The 24585-nt window shown below is 40.2% G+C and overlaps 1 protein-coding gene across 3 annotated transcripts in view; it reads right to left on the reverse strand.

Moving 5' to 3' along the window:
• Positions 1 to 2823: 2823 nt before the first annotated feature.
• The window catches only part of LOC124256139 (GTP cyclohydrolase 1-like), an 80818-nt gene continuing 59056 nt past the window's right edge, over positions 2824 to 24585 (reverse strand). Inside the window, exons 6-7 of one of the 3 annotated variants that reach the window (XM_046690099.1) lie at positions 24293 to 24319; positions 2824 to 6011 (exon numbers count right to left, since the gene is read on the reverse strand). In XM_046690099.1, coding sequence (XP_046546055.1) covers positions 5882 to 6011; positions 24293 to 24319 — 157 coding nt within the window. In that variant the 3' untranslated portion in view covers positions 2824 to 5881. Of the gene's footprint in view, positions 6012 to 20257; positions 20751 to 24292; positions 24320 to 24585 lie in introns of those variants that run through there. The other 2 variants (XM_046690112.1, XM_046690105.1) reach the window with 2 other exon arrangements.

A 24585-nucleotide genomic window follows, 5' to 3' on the forward strand; every position in this document is an offset into this window, starting at 1 on the left:
TGGTAAATGGGGTTCTTGTTAACATCAATTCACTTGCCTGATCACGTGTTTGTGTTGGGTACCACTAGCGAGGCAGGACAGGCTCACCTTTTCAAGAACATCTGGTATCATCACCAGTAAAATGAACAAAGGCAGATATCACATTAAACGTTTTAGTGACATCAGTAACAGCGGCGTCAGTGGTGTCATGCAATCAAGCTGGCGGTACAACGTAGGGCTCCTTACGGTTTGCTGTCAACTGCATATAAAGGTCGACAGGTGTTTCCGGGACAGCAAAGTGACGTGGGCGACAACTCTCACAAGCGATAAAAGAATCTTAAGCCAGAACAATATAACTGAGCAAGGCTGTTGCATTGGAACATACATAGAAGCAATGTTGGTATTAGGAATCACGTAACACGTGTTATACTTGGGATTACACGTTACCAGTGAAGTGCAGATTGTAGTACTTTAGGGGTTGAGTCGGATCCGGGATTTGAACCTATACTTAGCTGTCTATACTGTGACAGTCATGCACCTTTGTGCTGGCTATTTTGTGCCGGACTCTGTGGGTGAGCCGTATCCATGAAACACAAATGCATATGCTGGGCAAACATTTGCAAGCATTTCCTTTGTCTACAGGCAGAGGGTGCCTGGAAGTACATGCAACTAATGGACCTGTCCAGTTATCATGACTTTGACCGTTTCCATTTTCTGTGTAATAGATTCACGCTGCATACATCAACTGTCACCCAGCTTGCTATATGCCTACATTCATCAATTCTGCAGATATGAGGTAAATATACAAGTTTCATATTTCGAGTACCCTTTGCTGTCCTCCGAGATACCACAGGGGTAATACATAGTTGAGCTGTCATCCGAGATACCACAGGGGTTATACATAGTTGAGCTGTCCTCCGAGGTACCACAGGGGTAATACATAGTTGAGCTGTCCTCCGAGATACCACAGGGGTTATACATAGTTGAGCTGTCTTCCGAGGTACCACAGGGGTAATACATAGTTGAGCTGTCCTCCGAGATACCACAGGGGTAATACATAGTTGAGCTGTCCTCCGAGGTACCACAGGGGTAATACATAGTTGAGCTGTCATCCGAGATACCACAGGGGTTATACATAGTTGAGCTGTCATCCGAGATACCACAGGGGTTATATACCAAAAAGTCAAAAAAGAAACTTCACATTCTTTCTTCAGGGCACTATAAAAGAATAAGAGATGGTAAGATGGTTAAATTGTTATTATTTCATTGCTGAGATCTGTTTGATGTACTCGATACACTGACAGTGCCATAATCAGTTCCATTAGGCTACACCGCCGTTCCAAAACATGGGTATACAGAATGTCAAGTCACAAGAATACAAATGTGAAATTTCTCAGTTCAATATCGTGTATGGCCGCCCCGCGCATTCACCACTGCCAAACACCGTCTCCTCATCGACTGCCTGATGCTTGTGAACACGTGGTTGGGGATTCTGCGCCATTGCTCTTGCAAGGCAGCGCCAAGTTCCTGCAAATTCTGAGGTTGGTTCCTAAGACCACGAAGCCTTCTCCCAAGTGCATCCCAAACGTGCTCTATTGGATTAAGGTCAGGGGACCTCGATGGCCAGTCCATGACGTTGATTCCAGCGTTTTGAAGGAAATTTCGTATCAACATCGCGGTATCGCGGCGAGCATTATCATGCTGGAACTGTAGACCTGGGCCATGAGCCGCCATGAAAGGAACGGGTTCAGGGGTGAGCACCTGGTCGCGTAAGCAGCAGCTGAGAGGTTTCCACGGATGACCAGAAGTCGGGGAGCGGTTGTTCCAACAGAAAGCACCCCACACCATGCAACTTCCGCCCCCGAATCTGTCGACTTCCTGTACACAACATTGGGCATACTGTTCACGACATTGTCTCCAGACTCTATGCCTCCCGTCCGCGAATCTGAGGTTAAACCTGGATTCATCGCTAAAGACGACTCGATTCCAGTCTCTCTGGGTCCATCGGAGGTGACGTTGGGCCCACAGCAGACGTTGACGTTGATGAAACGGCGTCAATATTGGCCCACGATATGGACGTCGAGAATGGAGATTGGCAGCCCGCAACCGATTTCGAATGGTCTGTGAGGACAGTCGACCTCTAAACATCTCAGCCCTGGTTCGTGTAGCCGGCAGAAATCTGTCACGTAGGTGGCGTAGGACAATTTGACGGTCTTCTGCTCGTGACGTATGAAGAAAACTTCGATGCGAAGATCACGTGATCGACTGCACGTGCAAAACCTGATTTGGCACTAACGTCATTTGCACGACGAATGGATGGGTTTGAGTGGGTTTTGCTAACGTTTTTCTAGAGTCGAAAGATAGGGATCCCATTTCGGATACATAGATGTATCATCAGAGAAAAATTATTCATTATTTTTCAAATTACATTTTGTGAAGTTTCTTTTTTGACTCAGTATACATAGTTGTGCTGTCCTATGAGATACCACAGGGGTTATACATAGTTTAGCTGTCCTCTGAGGTACGACAGGGGTTATACATAGTTGTGCAACCCTTGTCTATAGTTCAAATCCTGGTTTGCCCTGAATACAGTGTTAGTTTGTCGACATCATACTTGTTCTTGTAGATTTCACCAAAGTGAACACATCAAACCTGCATCACTGCATACTTAGCTCCAACATCAAACTTACAGTAAATTATGGTCATATTCAACTTTACATACCTATTCATTCAATGTTGTCAGTAGTTTCAAAACAAATCACCAGTTTAGTTTTCTATCACACAAAGGATCAAGTTATGGACCATTCCCTGCCCATCATATCCCCAAAACAAGATGACATTAAGGTTTTTCAAACTATTTATTCTGAGAATGTTTGACTAGTGTAGATAGAGCTGGTCCACAGCTTCCACGCAGATACCACTGGTCCTCCACATTTCTTGAATCATTATCAATAGATTATCTCTTCTGTAACTGATATATTATTTTGACACATAAATATATATGTACAATAATGAGTTCAACTATATGAAGAAAAACAACTATATATAACGGAAAATGTGAACTAAAACCTCAGGGGTTAAAATGTGAATTGTGAAAGACTTGTAACAATTCAATAGGAACACACACTCTCTCTCTCGCTAAAACTGAATATGATCATTCTGATCAATTCTGGTCAAACCACTGGTGTGTACCTATCCAACATGAACCTGCAGAAAACAAATCAGCCAAGAGGCTATATAGATCACAGGTAACATTATACATAAAATAGAAATATATTCTAAAACTAGAATCATCAAGATCACCAAGTCTTGAACTATGTAAAATGACCATGGCCTAAAAGGTGACTTGGTACATGCCTACTTGATTGATGCAGGGCTCCAGATAAGATGTGTCTCTGCGTAAAATACACATGGATAATTCAGATATATACACATAAAAAGTCAAATCAATGAGTGAAAGATACACATAACTTTCTCAGAATACGGGTCAGATTTTGTTTACATGCGTGAACCAAACCTGTCAAAATATTGTTTCCTAAGATCTCGAATACTGATGGTTGTCTGTATTGAAGCGAAGATTGTCAAGTTTTTCTGAATTAGCGCCGTTAATATTTCTAATCCATGTTCGGGCACGATTTGTTTAAAAGCTAGCCCTTAGACAGCGTTACTATCACAACGTTTCTGGTCTGTAGCAGTAATAATACAGCTTGAAGGCTACTTTAGATTACGTGATGGCCCTAAACCAGCATAGGAAAACATTTATGGGCAATAGCTCAGTGTGCAATGTCATTTAATTCCTGTTGTCTGCAGTAAGAATGGCTAACCTAAAGAAAGAGTTTATAAAATGAAAACTGTTTCATTTAGCAAGGAAAAGTTAGTGTCTGATATTATCAACAATTTAACTGACAATGTAGCTAAAATCTGTATTAAGAAGAAACACGAAGGGAATGTCACTGACAAAACGATTTCTGGTTGGAAGTCAAATTTCCCATGGTTGCATGTGGAGCAAGAAGATGTTGTTAGACTGAAATGTTTGATTTGTGAGCAGTTTAAAATGAAAACTGTGAGTTAGCGAAGGAACTACAATTGTACAGAAATTGAGCAGCATTGTTCATTAGAGCCCCATGTCGAAGCTATCAAATGATCTATGAAAAGTTTAGCAAGATCGAAGTTGTTTTACGAGGAGCCACGTTCTGTAGACATAAACATACCAAACTCCAACATTTTCTTAACCATGCAACCTGAAATACACCTTTTATTTTCATTTGGTATTTTACTCCTCAATTGTAATTTTGAGGAGTGAAATATCCGCGAGTCAAAATGATTATCTGGAGCCCTGTGATGTCAATAGACTTGCACTCAATCATGAAGGAAATGAGGGCCAACAAATATGTATAAATATCTATGTAAATTGCAACAAAACCTTGGGCAGTATTGTGACTGCCCTCATAGCAAAGCATTCACAGCAGTCATCATGTATCTATCAACTGTCAGTACAAAGTGACAAATTTTAAGCTTATGATACCAGAAGGTTGAAATAAGGATTAATAATTTTGTAATATGATTCATACAAATCACTGAGCAAGTTGGCCCAAGTTGATTAACGCCAATATTTCAAAGTAAGCCACACTGATAAAGACCAAGGGTCCAAGTTAGAAATTCATCAAGAAAAAGCAAACTTTCTGTTGATCCAAAGTACAAGCTTTATATTACATTCATGGATAGAGATGACTGATATTTGTGTATCTCAAGGTAATGAACAAAATCTGTATATTTCTGTTTCAAAATTCAAAGAAACTGAAGAATATAGGACATATAGTTGTCATTTTGTTACAGAAAAATAAATAAAACATTCTGCAACAGCTGTTTAAATATACAAAAAAAAGTCATCAATTTGTTATGTACGTATGTTAATATGTAAAGACACCCATCAAACACCCTGCCATCAGCAAAGGTATTCAAATATTCTCTGCATAAATACTCCTGACACTAAAGGACAATACAATAAAAACTTGAAGATTAAATCAGTCAGTGAGTCAAATGGAACATACATGCGTGTGCCCTGAAAAGGTTTCCCATATGGCTGATGGTGACTCAATATAAATCAGAGTCCCAAATATAAATCAGTTTTGATGACTTTCATTTAAACCATTTGTAAATTCTCTCATAGGTTCACTTTACCATGTATTTTCAATACAATTTCACACAAAACTAATATAAGTTTATGTTTTTCAGACACACTGTCTTTAAGTCAGTTGAGATATGAACATCTTCGGCTTCTGGTTTGATAATGTATATCTTGACAAATATAACAAAACTACATACTGAATATAAATTGCTGGAACATGAATATTTTTAGTGACATTTTGATAGTGATGACATAACAGACAGTTTCATAAAAACAACCCCGAATATATTCCTGATCTGTTTTTCTATCAGTATATACTCAGATATAACATAGTATGCTTCACCAACACCCATGTGCAAGCATGTATTCATACATATAATCACTTGGCATCTATAAATGCTGCAAAGCACAGAGTCATTATCACCAGACTATCCAATCTAAAGTCAGGAGCTCATCAAACTAGATAGTTCACATTTTCCGCTCAACCATAATAATGACTTGACCATCATCATCATCAGTTTTCCAAGTAGAAAGAAGTACCTATGTTGTCCTTTCACCTCTGGACTAAATGCTTAAAGACAACACAAGAATGACAATTAACCCCAATACAGACGGTCCAAAACCAAATCACATACACATGCATGATCTTTAGTATATCTTATATGGGATACAAAATGTAATCCATAAAAATATTTAATGAATGTTTGCTTTCTCATTTCACTGTTACTTATATGTAAATACCAATCACAGGCAGGCTATGGAGGTACCGGCCAATCAGATTCGGTGTATAAGTGAGAGGAACTCTTCTCGTGTTTTAGGATCTTCCCGAAATACTCCAAGCATGGTACTTGTCACTGTCTTGCTGTTGAGTTTCTGCACACCACGCATCACCATACACATGTGGCTGAAACACAAACATCACAGATTGAAGGAGTCACTTGGAACAAGTTAATGAATATTATCAACAAACATAACCTGCCCAATCTATAGTAATCCACCAATCTGTTCTAATCTTAAATACAGCTGGGAGCTGAAAGTTTAGGAAAAGTATCCCAATATAATAATACAGTCAATGCTACGACATAAATCAAATGATAGCAAAATAGAAATGCGTGTCAATGGACAAATGAACAAGCAATAAAGATGAAAAGAGGGCAATGAAGCTTGTAACATCCTATGCTATACCTGGCTTGTGGACCAATATCTGACGTAATAGGAGTGCCATGTTCAAAATGTAAACAGGAGCACAATGTCCAACATGTAATAGGAGCGCCATGTCCAACATGTAATAGACAGCCCATGTCCAACATGTAATAGGAGCGCCATGTCCAACATAGGAAGACAACCCATGTCCAACATGTAATAAGAGCGCCATGTCCAACATAGGAAGACAACCCATGTCCAACATGTAATAAGAGCGCCATGTCCAACATAGGAAGACAGCCCATGTCCAACATGTAATAGGAGTGCCATGTCCAACATAGGAAGACAGCCCATGTCCAACATGTAATAGGAGTGCCATGTCCAACATAGGAAGACAACCCATGTCCAACATGTAATAAGAGCGCCATGTCCAACATAGGAAGACAACCCATGTCCAACATGTAATAGGAGCACCATGTCCAACACAGGAAGACAACCCATGTCCAACATGTAATAGGAGCGCCATGTCCAACATAGGAAGACAACCCATGTCCAACATGTAATAGGAGCGCCATGTCCAACATAGGAAGACAACCCATGTCCAACATGCAATAGGAGTGCCATGTCTGACAAGTAATAGGAGCGCCATGTCCAACATAGGAAGACAACCCATGTCCAACATGTAATAGGAGTGCCATGTCTAACATAGGAAGACAACCCATGTCCAACATGTAATAGGAGTGCTTTTCACGGGTCCATAAAAACAAGTATTGACCGAATTCGCTAGTCTATAATTGTTTTATTATGTAATTACCGAAAAAACGCTTCTAAAGTCCAAAACATGTCCATTTAGTCAAGAAAAGTAATTTTATTTTCACTACACACCAATAACATTATGTCAACAATACTGTGACAAGTAAACAATAGAATGATGTCATAGCTTGACGTGAATGACGTCATAGTAACTCAGGTCAATATGACTTTTGGTCGGACCCGGGTTGGAGTCAATATGCTTTTCTGTCGACGGTCACGTGACCGCCTCTAGACCAATCAGGTAGCCGGAAAAATATGCTTACATAATAATTGCAAATAGTGTAGACCAAACTCACACATGGAGAACAAAGGTAAATGACAGTACAGAAAATGGCGAAAGTCATGAAATAATGACAAATGTAGGGGCCGGACATCGTAAACTTTTCTGCAACTTGTGTAAGCAAAGGAGACCATCAATGCTAGCATTGCCTTGTGAGGCCAGAGCAAAGAAGCTGGAGTTAAACAACAAGCAGACTTAAGAAAACATGACATTAATTGATAAAAGCTGTACCATTAAATAGATGGTCTTACAGTTAATCGATTACTAACTGACTAACTGTAACATGATCTATTTACTGTTCAACAGTCACTAATATCCTGCAGATAATGCATACATGAAGAGGTGAAATTTGCTTGCTGACATTAAAAAATGCTGAAACCACATTCTGAGAATATAGAACAAATAAGATATGAAGCTGACTTTTGAATTAAACCTGCAAAAATGTCATTTCCTTTACTCCAAGCTGTAGTACTACAAGAGAAGATTCAGAGACCCATGTCACATGAAGACAAATCATACTGTAGTATAGTAATGGAACTTCAAAGGTATTAATACTCATGTTTGTGCTGGCAGACCAGATAATACAATTTTGAGACAAAGACAGAAATCTACTCCTGTACTCCTCTTGAGCTAATTTCAGTAGTATGAAAGCATTAGATTAAATAAAATATCTGGAACAATGTCCAACATAGGAAGACAGTGAGGACCCATGTCCAACATGTAATAGGAGTGCCATGTCCAACATAGGAAGACAGCCCATGTCCAACATGTAATAGAGTGCCATACCCAACATAGGAAGACAGTCCACGTCCAACATGTAAAAGGAGCGCCATGTCCAACATAGGAAGACAGCCCATGTCCAACATGTAATAGGAGCGCCATGTCCATAATAGGAAGACAGCCCATGCCCAACATGTAATAGGAGTGCCATGTCCAACATAGGAAGACAGCCCATGTCCAACATGTAATAGGAGCGCCATGTCCATCATAGGAAGACAGCCCATGCCCAACATGTAATAGGAGTGCCATGTCCAACATAGGAAGACAGCCCATGTCCAACATGTAATAGAGTGCCATACCCAACATAGGAAGACAGTCCACGTCCAACATGTAAAAGGAGCGCCATGTCCAACATAGGAAGACAGCCCATGTCCAACATGTAATAGGAGCGCCATGTCCATCATAGGAAGACAGCCCATGCCCAACATGTAAAAGGAGCGCCATGTCCATCATAGGAAGACAGCCCATGCCCAACATGTAATAGGAGTGCCATGTCCAACATAGGAAGACAGCCCATGTCCAACATGTAATAGAGTGCCATACCCAACATAGGAAGACAGTCCACGTCCAACATGTAAAAGGAGCGCCATGTCCATCATAGGAAGACAGCCCATGCCCAACATGTAATAGGAGTGCCATGTCCAACATAGGAAGACAGCCCATGTCCAACATGTAATAGAGTGCCATACCCAACATAGGAAGACAGTCCACGTCCAACATGTAAAAGGAGCGCCATGTCCAACATAGGAAGACAGCCCATGTCCAACATGTAATAGGAGCGCCATGTCCATAATAGGAAGACAGCCCATGCCCAACATGTAATAGGAGTGCCATGTCCAACATAGGAAGACAGCCCATGCCCAACATGTAAAAGGAGCGCCATGTCCATCATAGGAAGACAGCCCATGTCCAACATGTAATAGGAGTGCCATGTCCAAAGACATGCCCAATCATAGGAGACAGCCCATGCCCAACATGTAATAGGAGCGCCATGTCCATCATAGGAAGACAGCCCATGCCCAACATGTAATAGGAGCGCCATGTCCAACATAGGAAGACAGCCCATGTCCAACATGTAATAGGAGTGCCATGTCCATCATAGGAAGACAGCCCATGTCCAACATGTGATAGAGTGCCATGCCCAACATAGGAAGACAACCCATGTCCAACATAGGAAGACAGCCCATGTCCAACATGTAATAGGAGTGCCATGTCCATCATAGGAAGACAGCCCATGCCCATCATAGGAAGACAACCCATGTGCATCATAGGAAGACAGCCCATGTCCAACATGTAATAGGAGTGCCATGTCCATCATAGGAAGACAGCCCATGCCCAACATGTAATAGGAGTGCCATGTCCATCATAGGAAGAGCCCATGTCCAACATGTAATAGGAGTGCCATGTCCATCATAGGAAGACAGCCCATGCCCAACATGTAATAGGAGTGCCATGTCCATCATAGGAAGAGCCCATGTCCAACATGTAATAGGAGCGCCATGTCCAACATAGGAAGACAGCCCATGTCCAACATGTAATAGGAGTGCCATGTCCATCATAGGAAGACAGCCCATGCCCAACATGTAACAGAGTGCTATGCCAAACATAGGAAGACAGCCCATGTCCAACATGTAATAGGAGTGCCATGTCCATCATAGGAAGACAGCCCATGTCAAACATGTAATAGGAGTGTCATGTCCATCATAGGAAGACAGCCCATGTCAAACATGTAATAGGAGTGCCATGTCCAACATAGGAAGACAGCCCATGTCCAACATGTAATAGGAGATCCATGTCCAACATAGGAGGACAACCCATGTCCATCATAGGAAGACAGCCTATGTCCATCATAGGAAGACAGCCCATGTCCAACATGTAATAGGAGATCCATGTCCAACATAGGAAGACAACCCATGTCCATCATAGGAAGATCCATGTCCAACATAGGAAGACAGCCTATGTCCATCATAGGAAGACAGCCCACGTCCAACATGTAATAGGAGTTCCATGTCCAACATAGGAAGACAACCCATGTCCAACATGTGATAGCAGTGCCATGTCCATCATAGGAAGACAACCCATGTCCATCATAGGAAGACAACCCATGTCCAACATGTAATAGCAGTGCCATGCCCAACATAGGACGATAACCCATGTCCAACAGAGGAAGACAGTGAGAAACCATGTCCAACATTTTATAGGAGCGCCATGTCCAACATAGGAAGACAGCCCATATCCAACATGTAATAGGAGCGCCATGTCCATAATAGGAAGACAGTCCATGCCCAACATGTAATAGGAGTGCCATGTCCAACATAGGAAGGACCCATGTCCAACGTGTAATAGGAGCACCATGCCCAACATGTAATAGGAGTGCCATGTCCAACATAGGAAGGACCCATGTCCAACATAGGAAGACAGTGAGAAACCATGTCCAACATGTAATAGGAGCGCCATGCCCAACATAGGAAGACAGTGAGGACCCATGTCCAACATGTAATAGAAGTGCCATGTCCAACATAGGAAGCCAGGAAGGGACCCTTATCCAACATGTAATAGGAGCGCCATGTCCAACATAGGAAGCCAGGAAGGGACCCTTATCCAACATGTAATAGGAGTGCCATGTCCAACATAGGAAGCCAGGAAGGGACCCTTATCCAACATGTAATAGGAGCGCCATGTCCAACATAGGAAGCCAGGAAGGGACCCTTATCCAACATGTAATAGGAGTGCCATGTCCAAAATAGAGAGGCAGTGAGAAACCATGGCCAACATGTAATAGAAGTGCCATGTCCAACATAGGAAGCCAGGAAGGGACCCTTATCCAACATGTAATAGGAGTGCCATGTCCAACATAGGAAGACAGCCCATGTCCAACATGTAATAGAAGTGCCATGTCCAACATAGGAAGCCAGGAAGGGACCCTTATCCAACATGTAATAGAAGTGCCATGTCCAACATAGGAAGCCAGGAAGGGACCCTTATCCAACATGTAATAGGAGCGCCATGCCCAACATGTAATAGGAGTACCATGTCCAACATACGAGGTGAGGTGAGGTGAAATTGGATTTAACATCGTGCTTGAGAATATTTCGCTCATGACGACGTGCATGCGTGTGTGTGTGTATGTGCGGCTGCTTGTACTAGCCCAGACTGAAGCTGGTTTTATAGTGCTAGCCCACTGAGATACCATGCCGCAGTGAAGCATGAATACCCCACTCAGACACATTATACTGACTCCGAGCCGACCAGTTCTTGTTGTACCCATTAATGCCGAGCACCAGCAGGGACTAACAAGTACCATATGTTAACGTCTTTTGGTATGAGGCAGACGCTCTAACCACTACACCATGGAGGCGGTCTTCCAACATAGGAAGGCAGGGAGGGACCCATGTCCAACATGTGATAGGAGTGTCATGTCCAACATAGGAAGCCAGGGAGGGACCCATGTCCAACATGTAATAGGAGTGCCATGTCCAACATAGGAAGCCAGGGAGGGACCCATGTCCAACATGTAATAGGAGTGCCATGTCCAACATTGGAAGCCAGGGAGGACCCTACCCATAACCAACAGTTACTGGCACTGGTCTAGCATAGGAGTAGGACAGGTGGCACTTTCTACTTGGGCAACCTTTAAAGACACATAATGTAATTTCTCATAATGCATATGTATATTTGTATCCAGTAATTGAGAGGAAAGTCAATACGCATTTATTTCAGGTTCATATGATTCAAATTCATTCAATTAGTTGACAATAGCCATGACAAAGGAACTGATTGATCAATAAGATACCAGCATGACTATCACAACAGGAGAGCCATTGATCAACACGATTAACCGTAAGCAGACTTGTTATGGATTATCACCAGATTCCACATCAATAGATATAGTCATGGTGACAGGAATCAGAGCAGTGAGTGGGTTGGTGCTACAACAGTCAAGCCCTGTAACTGGATGAAGTGATGCTATAATAAGTTTAAGATCAATATTTCACATCCATTGCTCAATATGTGGCATCTGTATGGTGTGTAATCTAGTTTCAACAACTGGTCAACAGCGTATTTTGGAGCTTCCAAAGCTCACACAATATTTTGCTGGACACTAAATATGACATCTTATGCATATATAATTCAATGGATGAAATATGATCCCCATTTCATGCTGGTGGATGCAGAAGAGTATGTTTTTCCTGACTGATTAAATTGAAACATGCTTAATACAGACCCAATGTTTGGACACACAATTTTCTTCAATGAGTCAGTAAGTTTTGATTCAAACAAGAAAATCCCTGTTGTCACACATACTGGTACTCTGTATGTTATCTACCACTGAAGTTTGGGCCGAGATAAGTAACCCTGAAGCATAACTTTTACTGAGGATATATTCGCCAGATTCTAAAAGCAAATTAAATTTACCTTTTAAGGTTTTGACTGGATTCTGTTGCACCAGGTGAGCAACATGTGGCAAAACTTCTGTCCACATGACATTCTTCTTTCCAATATACATCACCCACAGATGCAAATAACTTGGGATAATATTCTTATAACTACTGTTTGATCATTTCTTGGAACACTCTACATCTATCATATCAGAGTCACAATCTACTACAGGGGGAGCTGACAAAATTGAGAAATCATACACAAAGCCTGAATCTTCCTCTTGAAAGTATCCTTATAATGGCACTTCTATGACGTCAATTCTGCATTATGATGTAAAATCTAGGTGTTATGATGTCGATTACAATGCCGATGACATCACTTCCATTCCTGTGGGTGTTCCCCTTTGGTTCCATTCATGTTACTTTAAGTTTCCTGATGTCACATCCTTTCATGACATCATATCCAACTATAACGACAAACCATTGGTGCCTCAAGACGTTATAATTTGAGTACAGCCGTTGCACTGTCGTCCATAATGGTAGCCATCATGATGTCTTCACTGGGCAATGGCTTCCACTGTCTTCTAGGCACTTCAGTAGCTGTAAGATAATGCTTCAGGGTTCTAACTGGACACAAAAGTGTAGTCATCATTGGTGCCATGACTCAAGTGGTGTTGGACATTTGCTACCACAGGCAAAAATATATCTACATTTCCCGAACCTGCATCTTTGCTGTGACAGTTTTAAAGCATGAAGGTAAAATATGTCTTGTTAGAGAGACTGGAGTTTTACATGATCGACCATTGGAAGACTGTTTCCCTTGTCTACCGGTGCATACTAGGCACTGCTCCGGCCTATCTCAAATAACTGTTCAAACCATATCTTCCATGCAGACAGCTTCGCTCCAGTGACAAAAACTTACTTCATATTCAAAAATGGAAGTTGAAATCCTATGGTTTTCGTTCCTTTCAAGTGGCGGCCTCGATGAACTGGAATGAGCTACCAGCTCACCTTAGAACAAGCCCAACAGTCACATGTTTCAAAGCAAATCTAAAGACATACCTTTCCTCTTTGTTTTACAAGTGACAACTAAATTCTATCTTGTCTGCGCTATGAGCATGCTGTTGGTGTGGATTTAGCACAATACAAATGGACTAATTATTATTTATAAGGGAATTAACCTTCACTCAATACAACTTGCAACTTGGGATGAATTCATTTGATCAACAAGCTTGGATGTACAAGAAAAACATCCCTTCAACACTTCTGAGACAGGCCAGAAGAATGTTGTGATTTGTATTTTACTTGTATTCCCAGCACCTAAACATCTCAAATAAATGGTTGCTGGAGATCACAACTTAACTTAAGCACCAAGACTATTGAATGTTCAATTATAGGAGTTACCGTGACCTTAGAGCCAAGATCTCACCAGTGGTAAAAGATGAGGGCACTGTCAGCTCTGTGTGCTAAAACTTATATATTTTGTAAGCAATCTGGCATCATCTGGCATAGTATTGTCTTTATCTGAGGCTGTGTTAATGATAAGACATTTTATGCTTCTCTGATGCAGTTGTGTCACTGTTATAGAAGCACCAACAGGACAGATGTCGATCTGGAGAACCCCTCAACCAAGGGCAAGGATATTGTATAGTGTAAAGTCCTAGTGGTAATCCAATAACAGGACACTTCTTTGTTCTTCATGGTGTCCCCTAGATAGTCGTGATGTTCCAGGTGGGAAACAGTTCCACGATCCAGTCTGTAATCTGTAGTGAGCCCACACATATGGGAAACAGTTCCACAATCCAGTCTGTAATCTGTAGTGAGCCCACACATATGGGAAACAGTTCCACAATCCAGTCTGTAATCTGTAGTGAGCCCACACATATGGGAAACAGTTCCACAATCCAGTCTGTAATCTGTAGTGAGCCCACACATATGGGAAACTGTTCCACAATCCAGTCTGTAATCTGTAGTGAGCCCACACAGGTACGATGCATTGACCATGACAAACATGTTAGTGATGCTGCATTAACTATAGTGGCCATGTTGACACTGTACAGTACAGACTCCTATAGTTTGGCATGAAATGCATGTGGACCCGGTTTTTTGTAAATATCTCTTCATCCAATGATCCAATCGATCTCAAACTGTGCAAGTGGATGTTTTGTAAGACAACCTAATCACATTGTAAATCACCGATTTTATGCATTTGTATTAAAGAACAAATAAACTTTGGTTTTTTTTACTCTTTTGACTATTAAATATGAAATGGTTAGACTTTGTTTTTTTTTACTCTTTTGACTATTACATATGAAATGGTTAGACTTATGCGGAACACCGAATTCATTCTTAAAAATCTTGTGGTTAATTAATACCGAGCGATTAAAAGTGGCCAAAAAGTCGCCTGCTTCACTCTCGCCCGCCAACGAAACCCAAGACAGGTTACGTAACTCTGTCACCAGAGCACTGCAGTGACGTCATATGAGGAACTATTTTCAGTTAGTTGTATAGAAAGTGTGTAGCACGCTCATCATTTTGATGATTTCTCAATATCAACGACGACATGCCGAATCGTTGCTTTGTCGTCAATTGCTCCTAGGGGTCGGGCGATGGTGTCACCATGCACAGATTTCCACAGGACCCCGCAGTTCCTGCTAAATGGGTTATGTTTGTGAGTACGAAGCGAACGTTGTAGAAGCCTGAAACGATATCTTACTTGTGTTCAGATCGCTTCATGGAAGTTAAAGAATCAAAACTACTTACTAGTTGTAGTAAAATATGTATATGATTGATGACCATAAAGATTTGCCATAACACAACTTGTAACATAACGATTTCTTCCTCGGAAGTGAGGTTGTGGTCGAAGTAACAATAATATTGCAAGTACATTGTAGTATTATATTGACACCCACCTCGCTGCCACGAGAGAAATTGTTATGTTATAAGCTATGTCATGCAAAATCCTATTGGCCATCAATAAAATACATATTTTACTACCAGTAGAAAGTAGTTTTGATTTTGTAACTCGGTGAAAACAAACCTAAATAGCATTTATCCTCAGACTGGCGGATGTTCGCGACAGGGCGCCGCCATTTTTTAAAATCGTAAAGTGACGGGCTAAAGTCTGTTAGAATTAATGAGATTATGGTTTGTTTTCATCAAGTAAGAAAATCAAAACTACTTTCTGCTCATAGTTAAATATGTATTTGAATCATAACCAAAAGGATTTTGCATGACACAACTTATAACATAACGATTTCTTCCACGGAAGCGAGGTGGGGGTCGAAGTCACAATACTGTGCGACAAATTTCTTGCTACATTCACGTGGTTAACGTCCACTCACCAGTATGTAGATATTAGTCAATGTACTTCTTTATATTTGGTCTTATAATCCTAATTAGTTTATTATCATACTTGTATGCATTTTGAAACTAAATAAAAAGCAGACGATCTGCTGATACTTATAGTGAATTTATAACAGGACTGTAATATCTAGACATTTTATAGTTTGCCAATGTGAATCATAATTCGCACACACGCCCTAGTGTATGTCTCATTACACTTCACGGCGAAAACAACGATTCTGTTGAATGCTACGACAAATGAATAAAAACAAAATGCAAATATTAAAATTAAAACAGATTAAATTCATAGGAACAATGTCAGGCTATTACCTTGTTCGAGGAATGTATCCATCAATATCCACAAAAACGAGTGATATGCCATTCATCTGCAGCTGTTCCAAGTAATGTGTCTTTTAACAGTCTAGTATACGAAAAAGTGATATATCGTTTCAGGTATGTCACATTGGTGTATAGTCTCATTGGTCACCCAAGATAGCACACCTGGCAACTGATTGCATAATGTCCACCATTCTTTAAAAACGGTAATTTAGTTAGCCAATAATGAGCAATCAATCACTGTATTGGCGGTTAATCCTTTGAAAGAAGGACGTTGTTTTTACGCAAACACCGACACGACAGAGTGTATTCAGTATAGATTAGTAAATCTACATACATAAACACTACCTTTTGACAAATCCGCTGTGTAAAATAAAAGTAATTAATCAATCAGCGTGTTATCGGTTAATCCTTTGATCGATGTTTATAATGTTGAATATTTACTCCAGACACAAGAAATGCCAAATGGGAACCTTTGTCGGGTAATCTAAGTGTCTTACCACTAATTATACCTGTTATAAATTCATTAACTGACTATCAAGTGAATGATGACAAATAACATGTGTAGGTTTATACCACCTAACACGGGTTACAACAAGGGAGTATTAATTGCTGTATTGCATGTGAAAACTTATGGGCCGACACTGTTTTGAGAATACAAACAGATTTTTACATGACATGATTAAATATCGAGGTAAAAAAACCACAGAAATGGGATCAATTTGGATCAGTCATTATACAAATAAGGCCTAACGACACCAAGCGATTTTGACAGAATCGTCTATGAAAACAAGTTGTAACTCAGAAACTAGGCAAAGCAGAAGACAAAATTAAATGACAGTAGATTGTGAGAACATATAGCTTTCATTTTCCACAACAGTTGTCACGATTTCAGGTTTAAACAAACCTGTAAACAAGATAATTTACCCCCTGAAATGTACATGAATTCTGCATCAGCCCTCATATCTATTCCTCATATGACGTCACAGAGACGCCCCGCTCTGATTGGTTGAAATTTTGTTCGCAGGTGAGAATTGTGCACTGTCGATTCAAGTTAATTAAAGACCGAAGTGAGTAGTTTCAATGACGGGGTTTCATTTATAGCGATGCCAGTTAGTGATTTATGTATTTGTACCCCCTAGAGTATATGTGATCTTTAAAGAATCTATGTAACTGTCAACAAAATAAACAGCAGAACGCAGACTGCTTGCAGAGGGAGGGAGCCAATGACCTGTAACAGCGGCAGTGTTGGGTCATAAAGGTCAATGCACGTGCAGTTCATTTTAGTTACCTGTGCACTGCACAGGGATAGACCGTTTGGATCATTCACATTGACTACTTCTAGCTGTCATCATGAAAGCTTATTCAGATGATGCTAAACGTTTAATTAGAAATGTGTTTAATTTTTTTTAAAAAGAGAGCAAACGTAGCTAACCGATTTATATGGTGTCGGATTACATGAAACGTATAACTTTTGCTCTTGGCATGAAAAAGAACATCGTGCTAAAAATTGTGAAAAATAAACCAACAACCAAGAAACAAAACCTTGTACAAAAAGGTAGGCATCCAAAGTTAGATTCTTTTGACATCAGGGTCATCAGAGATGTCATTCGCCGGCTATTTGCTAGAAATGAACACCTGTCCACAAGAAAGTTAAAACACATCCTTGAAGAGGATCACGACATTAATGTTTCTAGGTTTATGCTAAGCAAACAACTGCTCAAATTTGGATACAAGTACAGGAAGGTAGCAAACCAGAAACTTGTAATGTGTGAGAGATCTGATATTGTGAAAATAAGGTGTAACTATCTGAGAGAAATTAAGCAGGCAAGAGAGGATGGGTTCGAACCTATATATCTGGATGAGACCTGGGTCAATGCAAACCATACTGCTGTCAGACAGTGGCTACCCACTGATCCTAGTGATGGTAGGAAAATATCAACAGGCAAAGGTGAACGTTTAATCGTTCTTCATGCTGGTTCCCACCGTGGATTCCTACCTGGGTGTGATCTGGTATTTCGGTCAAAGAGCACAGATGGTAGGGACTATCATACAGAAATGAACTCAACGTTTTTCACACAGTATGTTGAGGAACAATTGTTGCCAGCTCTGCCTTACAAAAGTCTTGTTGTCATGGACAATGCTCCCTATCACAGTGTTCGAGATCCAAACACTAGGTGCCTAACTTTCAATACAAAGAAGTCAGATATGCAGCAAAGGCTAACAAATAACAATATACAATTTTCAATTAAGGCCACTAAACCATAGTTGTACTCTTTGATTAAACCTAACAAACCTCCACCCACATATAACATTGACAACATGCTACGCCAACATGGCCATAAGGTCTTGAGATTACCACCGTACCATTGTGATCTCAACCCAATCAAACTTATCTGGGGAGACCTTAAAAGTACAGTGGCCCGGAAAAATCAATCATTCAAGTTGAATGATGTCAAGCACATTGTCAACACTGCTATATGTGACATTGACATTGCACGCTGGCATGCATGTGTTGAACATGTCAAGAAGGTGGAGAAAGAGTACTGGCTCAAAGATGGCTTGAAGGAGCAAACAGTTAATCCAGTTGTCATTTGTCTGGACACTGATGACTCCTCTGTGGAAGAATGGAGTGAACTTGATGAAGTTTAATTCTGTTATTATATTTACAGATAATAATAGTATCCAGCCAGATATGCTCAAAGAAATATAACTTCTTTTAACAATGACAGCACTGACTAATTCCAACGACTTATAGTGTAACATGAAACACTCATTTCATATAACATTATCATGAAAATATAAATATTAACTATCTATATGCTTAAAGCTATTAGAAATGCATTGCTTAATTTGGAATGTGAACGACATCAAAACATAACACTTTTGTCTTCATTCTATCTTTTCTTCAATGAGTGTGCATGATTGTGTGTGCTTGTGTCCGAGGGAACAGGGCTTTAACAGTTGTTGAGTCCGATTAATGATTTAGTGTAAATATACTTTCTGTGTTCTTTAAATGCATTTCCACTTAGGTACTGCATAAACAAAATATGACATTAACATTACAAATTTAAAGATTTTAACCTACAGAATGATTCTCCCTAATGGGTTTTGTGGTTAATGTTGAACAACTCAGAGAAACAAACTCTGTATGATGGTTAACAGTTGGCACCCACCTTACCCTATTCACGACCTGTGACACCTCTTCATACCTGTCACGTGCATAGCTGACCTACATTGACGAACGTTGACCTTTATGACCCAACACTGCCGCTGTTACAGGTCATTGGCTCCCTCCCTCTGCAAGCAGTCTGCGTTCTGCTGTTTATTTTGTTGACAGTTACATAGACAGATTCTTTAATACAAATGCATAAAATCGGTGATTTACAATGTGATTAGGTTGTCTGACAAAACATCCACTTGAACAGTTTGAGATCGATTGGATCATTGGATGAAGAGATATTTACAAAAAAAACGGGTCCACATGCATTTCATGCCAAACTATAGCGTGTGTTGGTGTTATCTACCAGAGTGTTCCTCTGGTACAAGTCATTCACTCCTTACTGATGACACCATCACAGACACGAAAGAAGTAAGGTTTTCTTATTCTGTGCCTATGCTATAGGCATGGGATGTTAGGCAGGATTAGCAGCACAACTAAATGATAGTTGACTGTAGAGAACATTCATGTTGACACAATTTTATTGTATTATGATTGCTGAAATATAGGATTTGTGGCACTGATGTAATACAGGTTTAGTATTCACAGAAATTACCTGATAATGATTTTTTGACCGATTGGACATTCCTGTAAACTGTAGAAGCTTTTTACAACAGTGCATGACATAAGCTCACTTTTAGTAAAGGTGAGCTGAAGAGTGCTTGCATGCATATTAAAAAGACAGCAACCCCATTATATCTGCCCGATGCATCAAAGAAACCATTACATGCCACCTAATGGCAATCACTGGATTGTCGGTGCAGACTCATTTATTTACAGACCACAGTCAAACAGCTGGAGAATTACTGTGGTCAACAATAAGCAAACAAACAAACAACATGCCACCATGCAACTTCAGTCCAAAACTATTACTTTAATGCTTGAAAACTTCACAGCAAACTCATTCCAGATAAAACATGCCTGCAGCTGTCCTACTGAGATTGTAAGGCAGTGTTGGCCTCATGATGTAACATGCCTGCAGCTGTCCTACTGAGATTGTAAGGCAGTGTTGGCCTCATGATGTAACATGCCTGCAGCTGTCCTACTGAGATTGTAAGGCAGTGTTGGCCTCATGATGTAACATGCCTGCAGCTGTCCTACTGAGATTGTAAGGCAGTGTTGGCCTCATGATGTAACATGCCTGCAGCTGTCCTACTGAGATTGTAAGGCAGTGTTGGCCTCATGATGTAACATGCAGCCTGAGAAGGCATTTCAAGTTCCATAAAATTGCATGTTCCAAATGCAGCACTGCCAGAGGTGTCAACAACATCCCATGGAGTGTCCAGTCACTTCCTGTCAAACGACTTTGGCCATCAAGTAATCACACATGCTACATGTACCTGCAAACTGAAAGGATATGTGTTGTTCCATCTCATCCAAAATACATTTGTACTAAAAGTAGAACATCTACTTGAGTGCGTATGTCATTCTAGTTGAATTGTGTCCTTTCATTTATTGTGTGTAGACAGGATACGTTTCCAGTTTTGTAGACGCAGATGCTGTCCACACCAAGCTAGGCTTGCTTGATGCTGATAGAGAAGCAAAATTAGGTGAATCACTGGATGTGGTGACCAGATGTTGTGCTCCCGCAATCAGTTGTGTACGGTCAATCCACTTATTGGTCTCAACCAAAGAAATAAGTCAGTTTGGTATTGATTCGGTAGATGTACCATCTGAATATGGTCGTCTTATTGCTGTGATGTCAAGTGTGGACGACTGGACTGGGGGGAGTCATGAGCCTTGCCCTGCAGTGGATTACGTCGCCCAGGAGATAATATTGTGTCTTGATGAAGATTTAAATCTCTGGAAATTTCTATTTTTTTGTCATTATTTTTTGCAGCATACACAAACTGTTGCTTTGAAAAAGTGTTGCATGCAGTTAAGCAAAGTGTCTTGGAGAGAACCTCATAGCAAAACAATCATTGTGTGATGGTTACATACAAAAACTATGCATATCACACTCCTCACAAACATTCAACTTGTGAGCTGTGCATCAACAAGTCCATGCAAAATGAGAATCATGACCTCAAAAGTCTTCATGTACGTGTATTGAAAGATGCATAATATAATTTCAGAATAAATATATTTGTATTCAACATTGTATGAAGCACTTTTTCGGCATAGTTGGGAACAGCTGGCCAGATGACATGCAAAGGCACTACATGAAACATTTCAGCCGGAAGTCATGCATTCTGCCACAGGGTCACTAGGAAATTTTTTAGTTTTTAAGAAAATTGTTATTAGCATAAACAGTGTGAGATACAATAAAGTCTTTAAAATATCAAAGTTACTAGAAATTCATCAATTCTCAATCTCAATATATCTCTCACATTGTATTTCTTCCACAGCACAGGTAGTGGCACAGATTCCTCGACAATTAATTAAAAACTATGATGCGTTTTATGCAGTAGACCAAAATCAAATTCAATCAGTCCCCAAATGGAAGAACAGAGCTGAGGATCCCTAACAAAGAGTACTTGTATGTAAATATCCTTTTGTGATCATATAATTACCTCAAATCAGTAAGCTCAGACACCACTACATATCATTATGAAATCAGTGTGCAATTCACTTAACGGCATGATCAGGACCAGTTAGGAGACCCAACTGAGACTGGAATCTCTGCAGGTGTTAACTTTAGAGGCATTCTTGAAGAAATGCCACCTGTATGGCTGAAAAGGTACAGTTGCTGTGTGAAGCCATGGTAAATGATTCTTGTGTTGATCAGAGAATATTGAGGTGATCCCTTCTGATTAACTAGCCTGAATTGTGAACATCAATATGGAAATGGCACCAAGTATGCACTTGTTGAGAAAACTCCCTGTCATGCCTCTGTTTGAAATATCAAGAGATCATTTTCTTGCATAACAGCTTGAACCTCACTGATGTATAATCAGTTGGCTCTCCATACAGTTGTATGCCTCTGGTGACTGACTCTGTTGAGAAGTGTTAGCTGGATACCGGGAATCCTCATATTTAAGCCATGTCGTTATTAAGCCAGTTTTGATTTTTAAATTTAAGCCCAAGGGCTTTTTAGAGTGATCTCACTACTGGACACGATAAGAACAGATTTACCGTGGTCTTGGGAATTTGCATGGATGGTCACATTCTCAAAGTTATGGTGATCTTAAAAAATCTTCTGAATGTTCAAAAATGGCAGATCCCCAAAAATATTGAACTCTTTGTTTCCAAAGGCAGATCAATGACCGAAGCCCTGATTTCAACACAATAGTTTGAATTTTATAAGAATTCTCTCAAATTATAATAGTTATGTTAAAAAAAGATGATTGAATTTGTTCATGGAATAAGATTCGTTCCATTTAACTTTTATAAAGAACAAAGTTTTGTTGTATTTTACCTCCTCTCAAATTTAAGCAGAGCTTAATTTCAGAAAAAATGTTTCTTAGATGAAATGGGTCAAATTTGAAATTAAGCCCAGGGTTTAAATATGAGGATTCCCGGTACCATGTTGTATGTTGAGGACAGGATTGAACACAATGGGTCAGGTTCGTGTTGTATGTTGAGGATAGGATTGAACACAATGGGTCAGGTTCGTGTTGTATGTTGAGGATAGGATTGAACACAATGGGTCAGGTTCGTGTTGTATGTTGAGGATAGGATTGAACACAATGGGTCAGGTTCGTGTTGTATGTTAAGGATAGGATTGAACACAAAGGGTCAGGTTCGTGTTGTATGTTGAGGATAGGATTGAACACGATGGGTCAGGTTCGTGTTGTATGTTAAGGATAGGATTGAACACAATGGGTCAGGTTCGTGTTGTATGTTGAGGATACGATTGAACACAATGGGTCAGATTCGTGTTGTATGTTGAGGATAGGATTGAACACAATAGGTCAGGTTCGTGTTGTATGTTGAGGATAGGATTGAGCACAATAGGTCAGGTTCGTGTTGTATGTTAAGGATAGGATTGAACACAAAGGGTCAGGTTCGTGTTGTATGTTGAGGATAGGATTGAACACAATGGGTCAGGTTGGTGTTGTATGTTGAGGATAGGATTGAACACAATGGGTCAGGTTTATGTTGTATGTTGAGGATACGATTTAACACAATGGGTCAGGTTCGAAGGACATATACAGCAGCCTGCCTCCGTTGTATCACTAAAACTTGTTACTTAAGTTCATCTCTGTCATCAGTGGATTTCGTTCCTTGCTGATCAATAATAATTGCTGATGAATTATGTCATTAACTGACTGACTGACTGAGTTTAGTTTTACGCCGCTTTTAGCAATATTCCAGCAATATCACGGCGGGGGACACCAGAAATGGGCTTAACACATTGTGCCCATGTGGGGTATGTCATTAACAGAGGTAGGGGACAGGTGCTTCCTCGGTGAACAGCACACCCTGAAGACAAGCCGCCAAAAGGACCCAAGCCTCATCTGTGATCTACTCATATATGGTGGATTATGAGAGGCAGTAGAGCTCTTCTTACTCTGAAAACATGACATGTTTTATGGACAAGATCTTTACCAATTGACAGTTAACTTGTCAATGTTTCTGAGTCAGTCACTTAATCTGTAAAAAATGTCGACACTCATGGACTCCTTTTGTTATAGACGACATCGGTAGTCTAGTACATGTAGTACACCAACAAACTATATGCAAATCAGTATGCAGCAGGCAAAATGCATGTTATAAAAAGTTAATGTAAAAGTGCCTGTTACAATTTTACTTTAGTGTATGTCAAGACTGTGGACTACATGAGATGAGATGAGAGAGAGAGACAGTGAGTCTGCCAATTTGACATTTGAAAACCCCCTGTACTTTTAGAATAATGCCGAGTGATGAAGGAAAAAACATTAAAAAAGTAAATGTATGTAGGAAAGAAGGTACACTACATGCTCATGCTAAATACACACTGCCATTACCTGGACTGGGTTACATCATAAAGAGGACTGCAACAGAGAAGTAAGGATATTCTGATACTACACTATTGGTGGTCATATATGTGCGGACATGCCTGTAGGAACTGACTACAATCAGCTCCTATTTCTTTCTGCATGGTCTGAGCGCAATGTATATGATGCATACTGTATATTACCATAGATAAGCCGTTTTCATAGGTAAGCCAAGGTAGTAAATTGCTAATTAAAATCAGTATCAAAATGGTATGTTCCGCAGATAAGCCAAACCAGAAACTTTTGCTCATCATTTCGTTGTG

The sequence above is a fragment of the Haliotis rubra genome, unplaced genomic scaffold, assembly GCF_003918875.1.
Source record: "Haliotis rubra isolate DU_JTF1 unplaced genomic scaffold, ASM391887v1 Scf116, whole genome shotgun sequence".
In the NCBI taxonomy this organism is placed as follows: Eukaryota; Metazoa; Mollusca; class Gastropoda; order Lepetellida; family Haliotidae; genus Haliotis; species Haliotis rubra.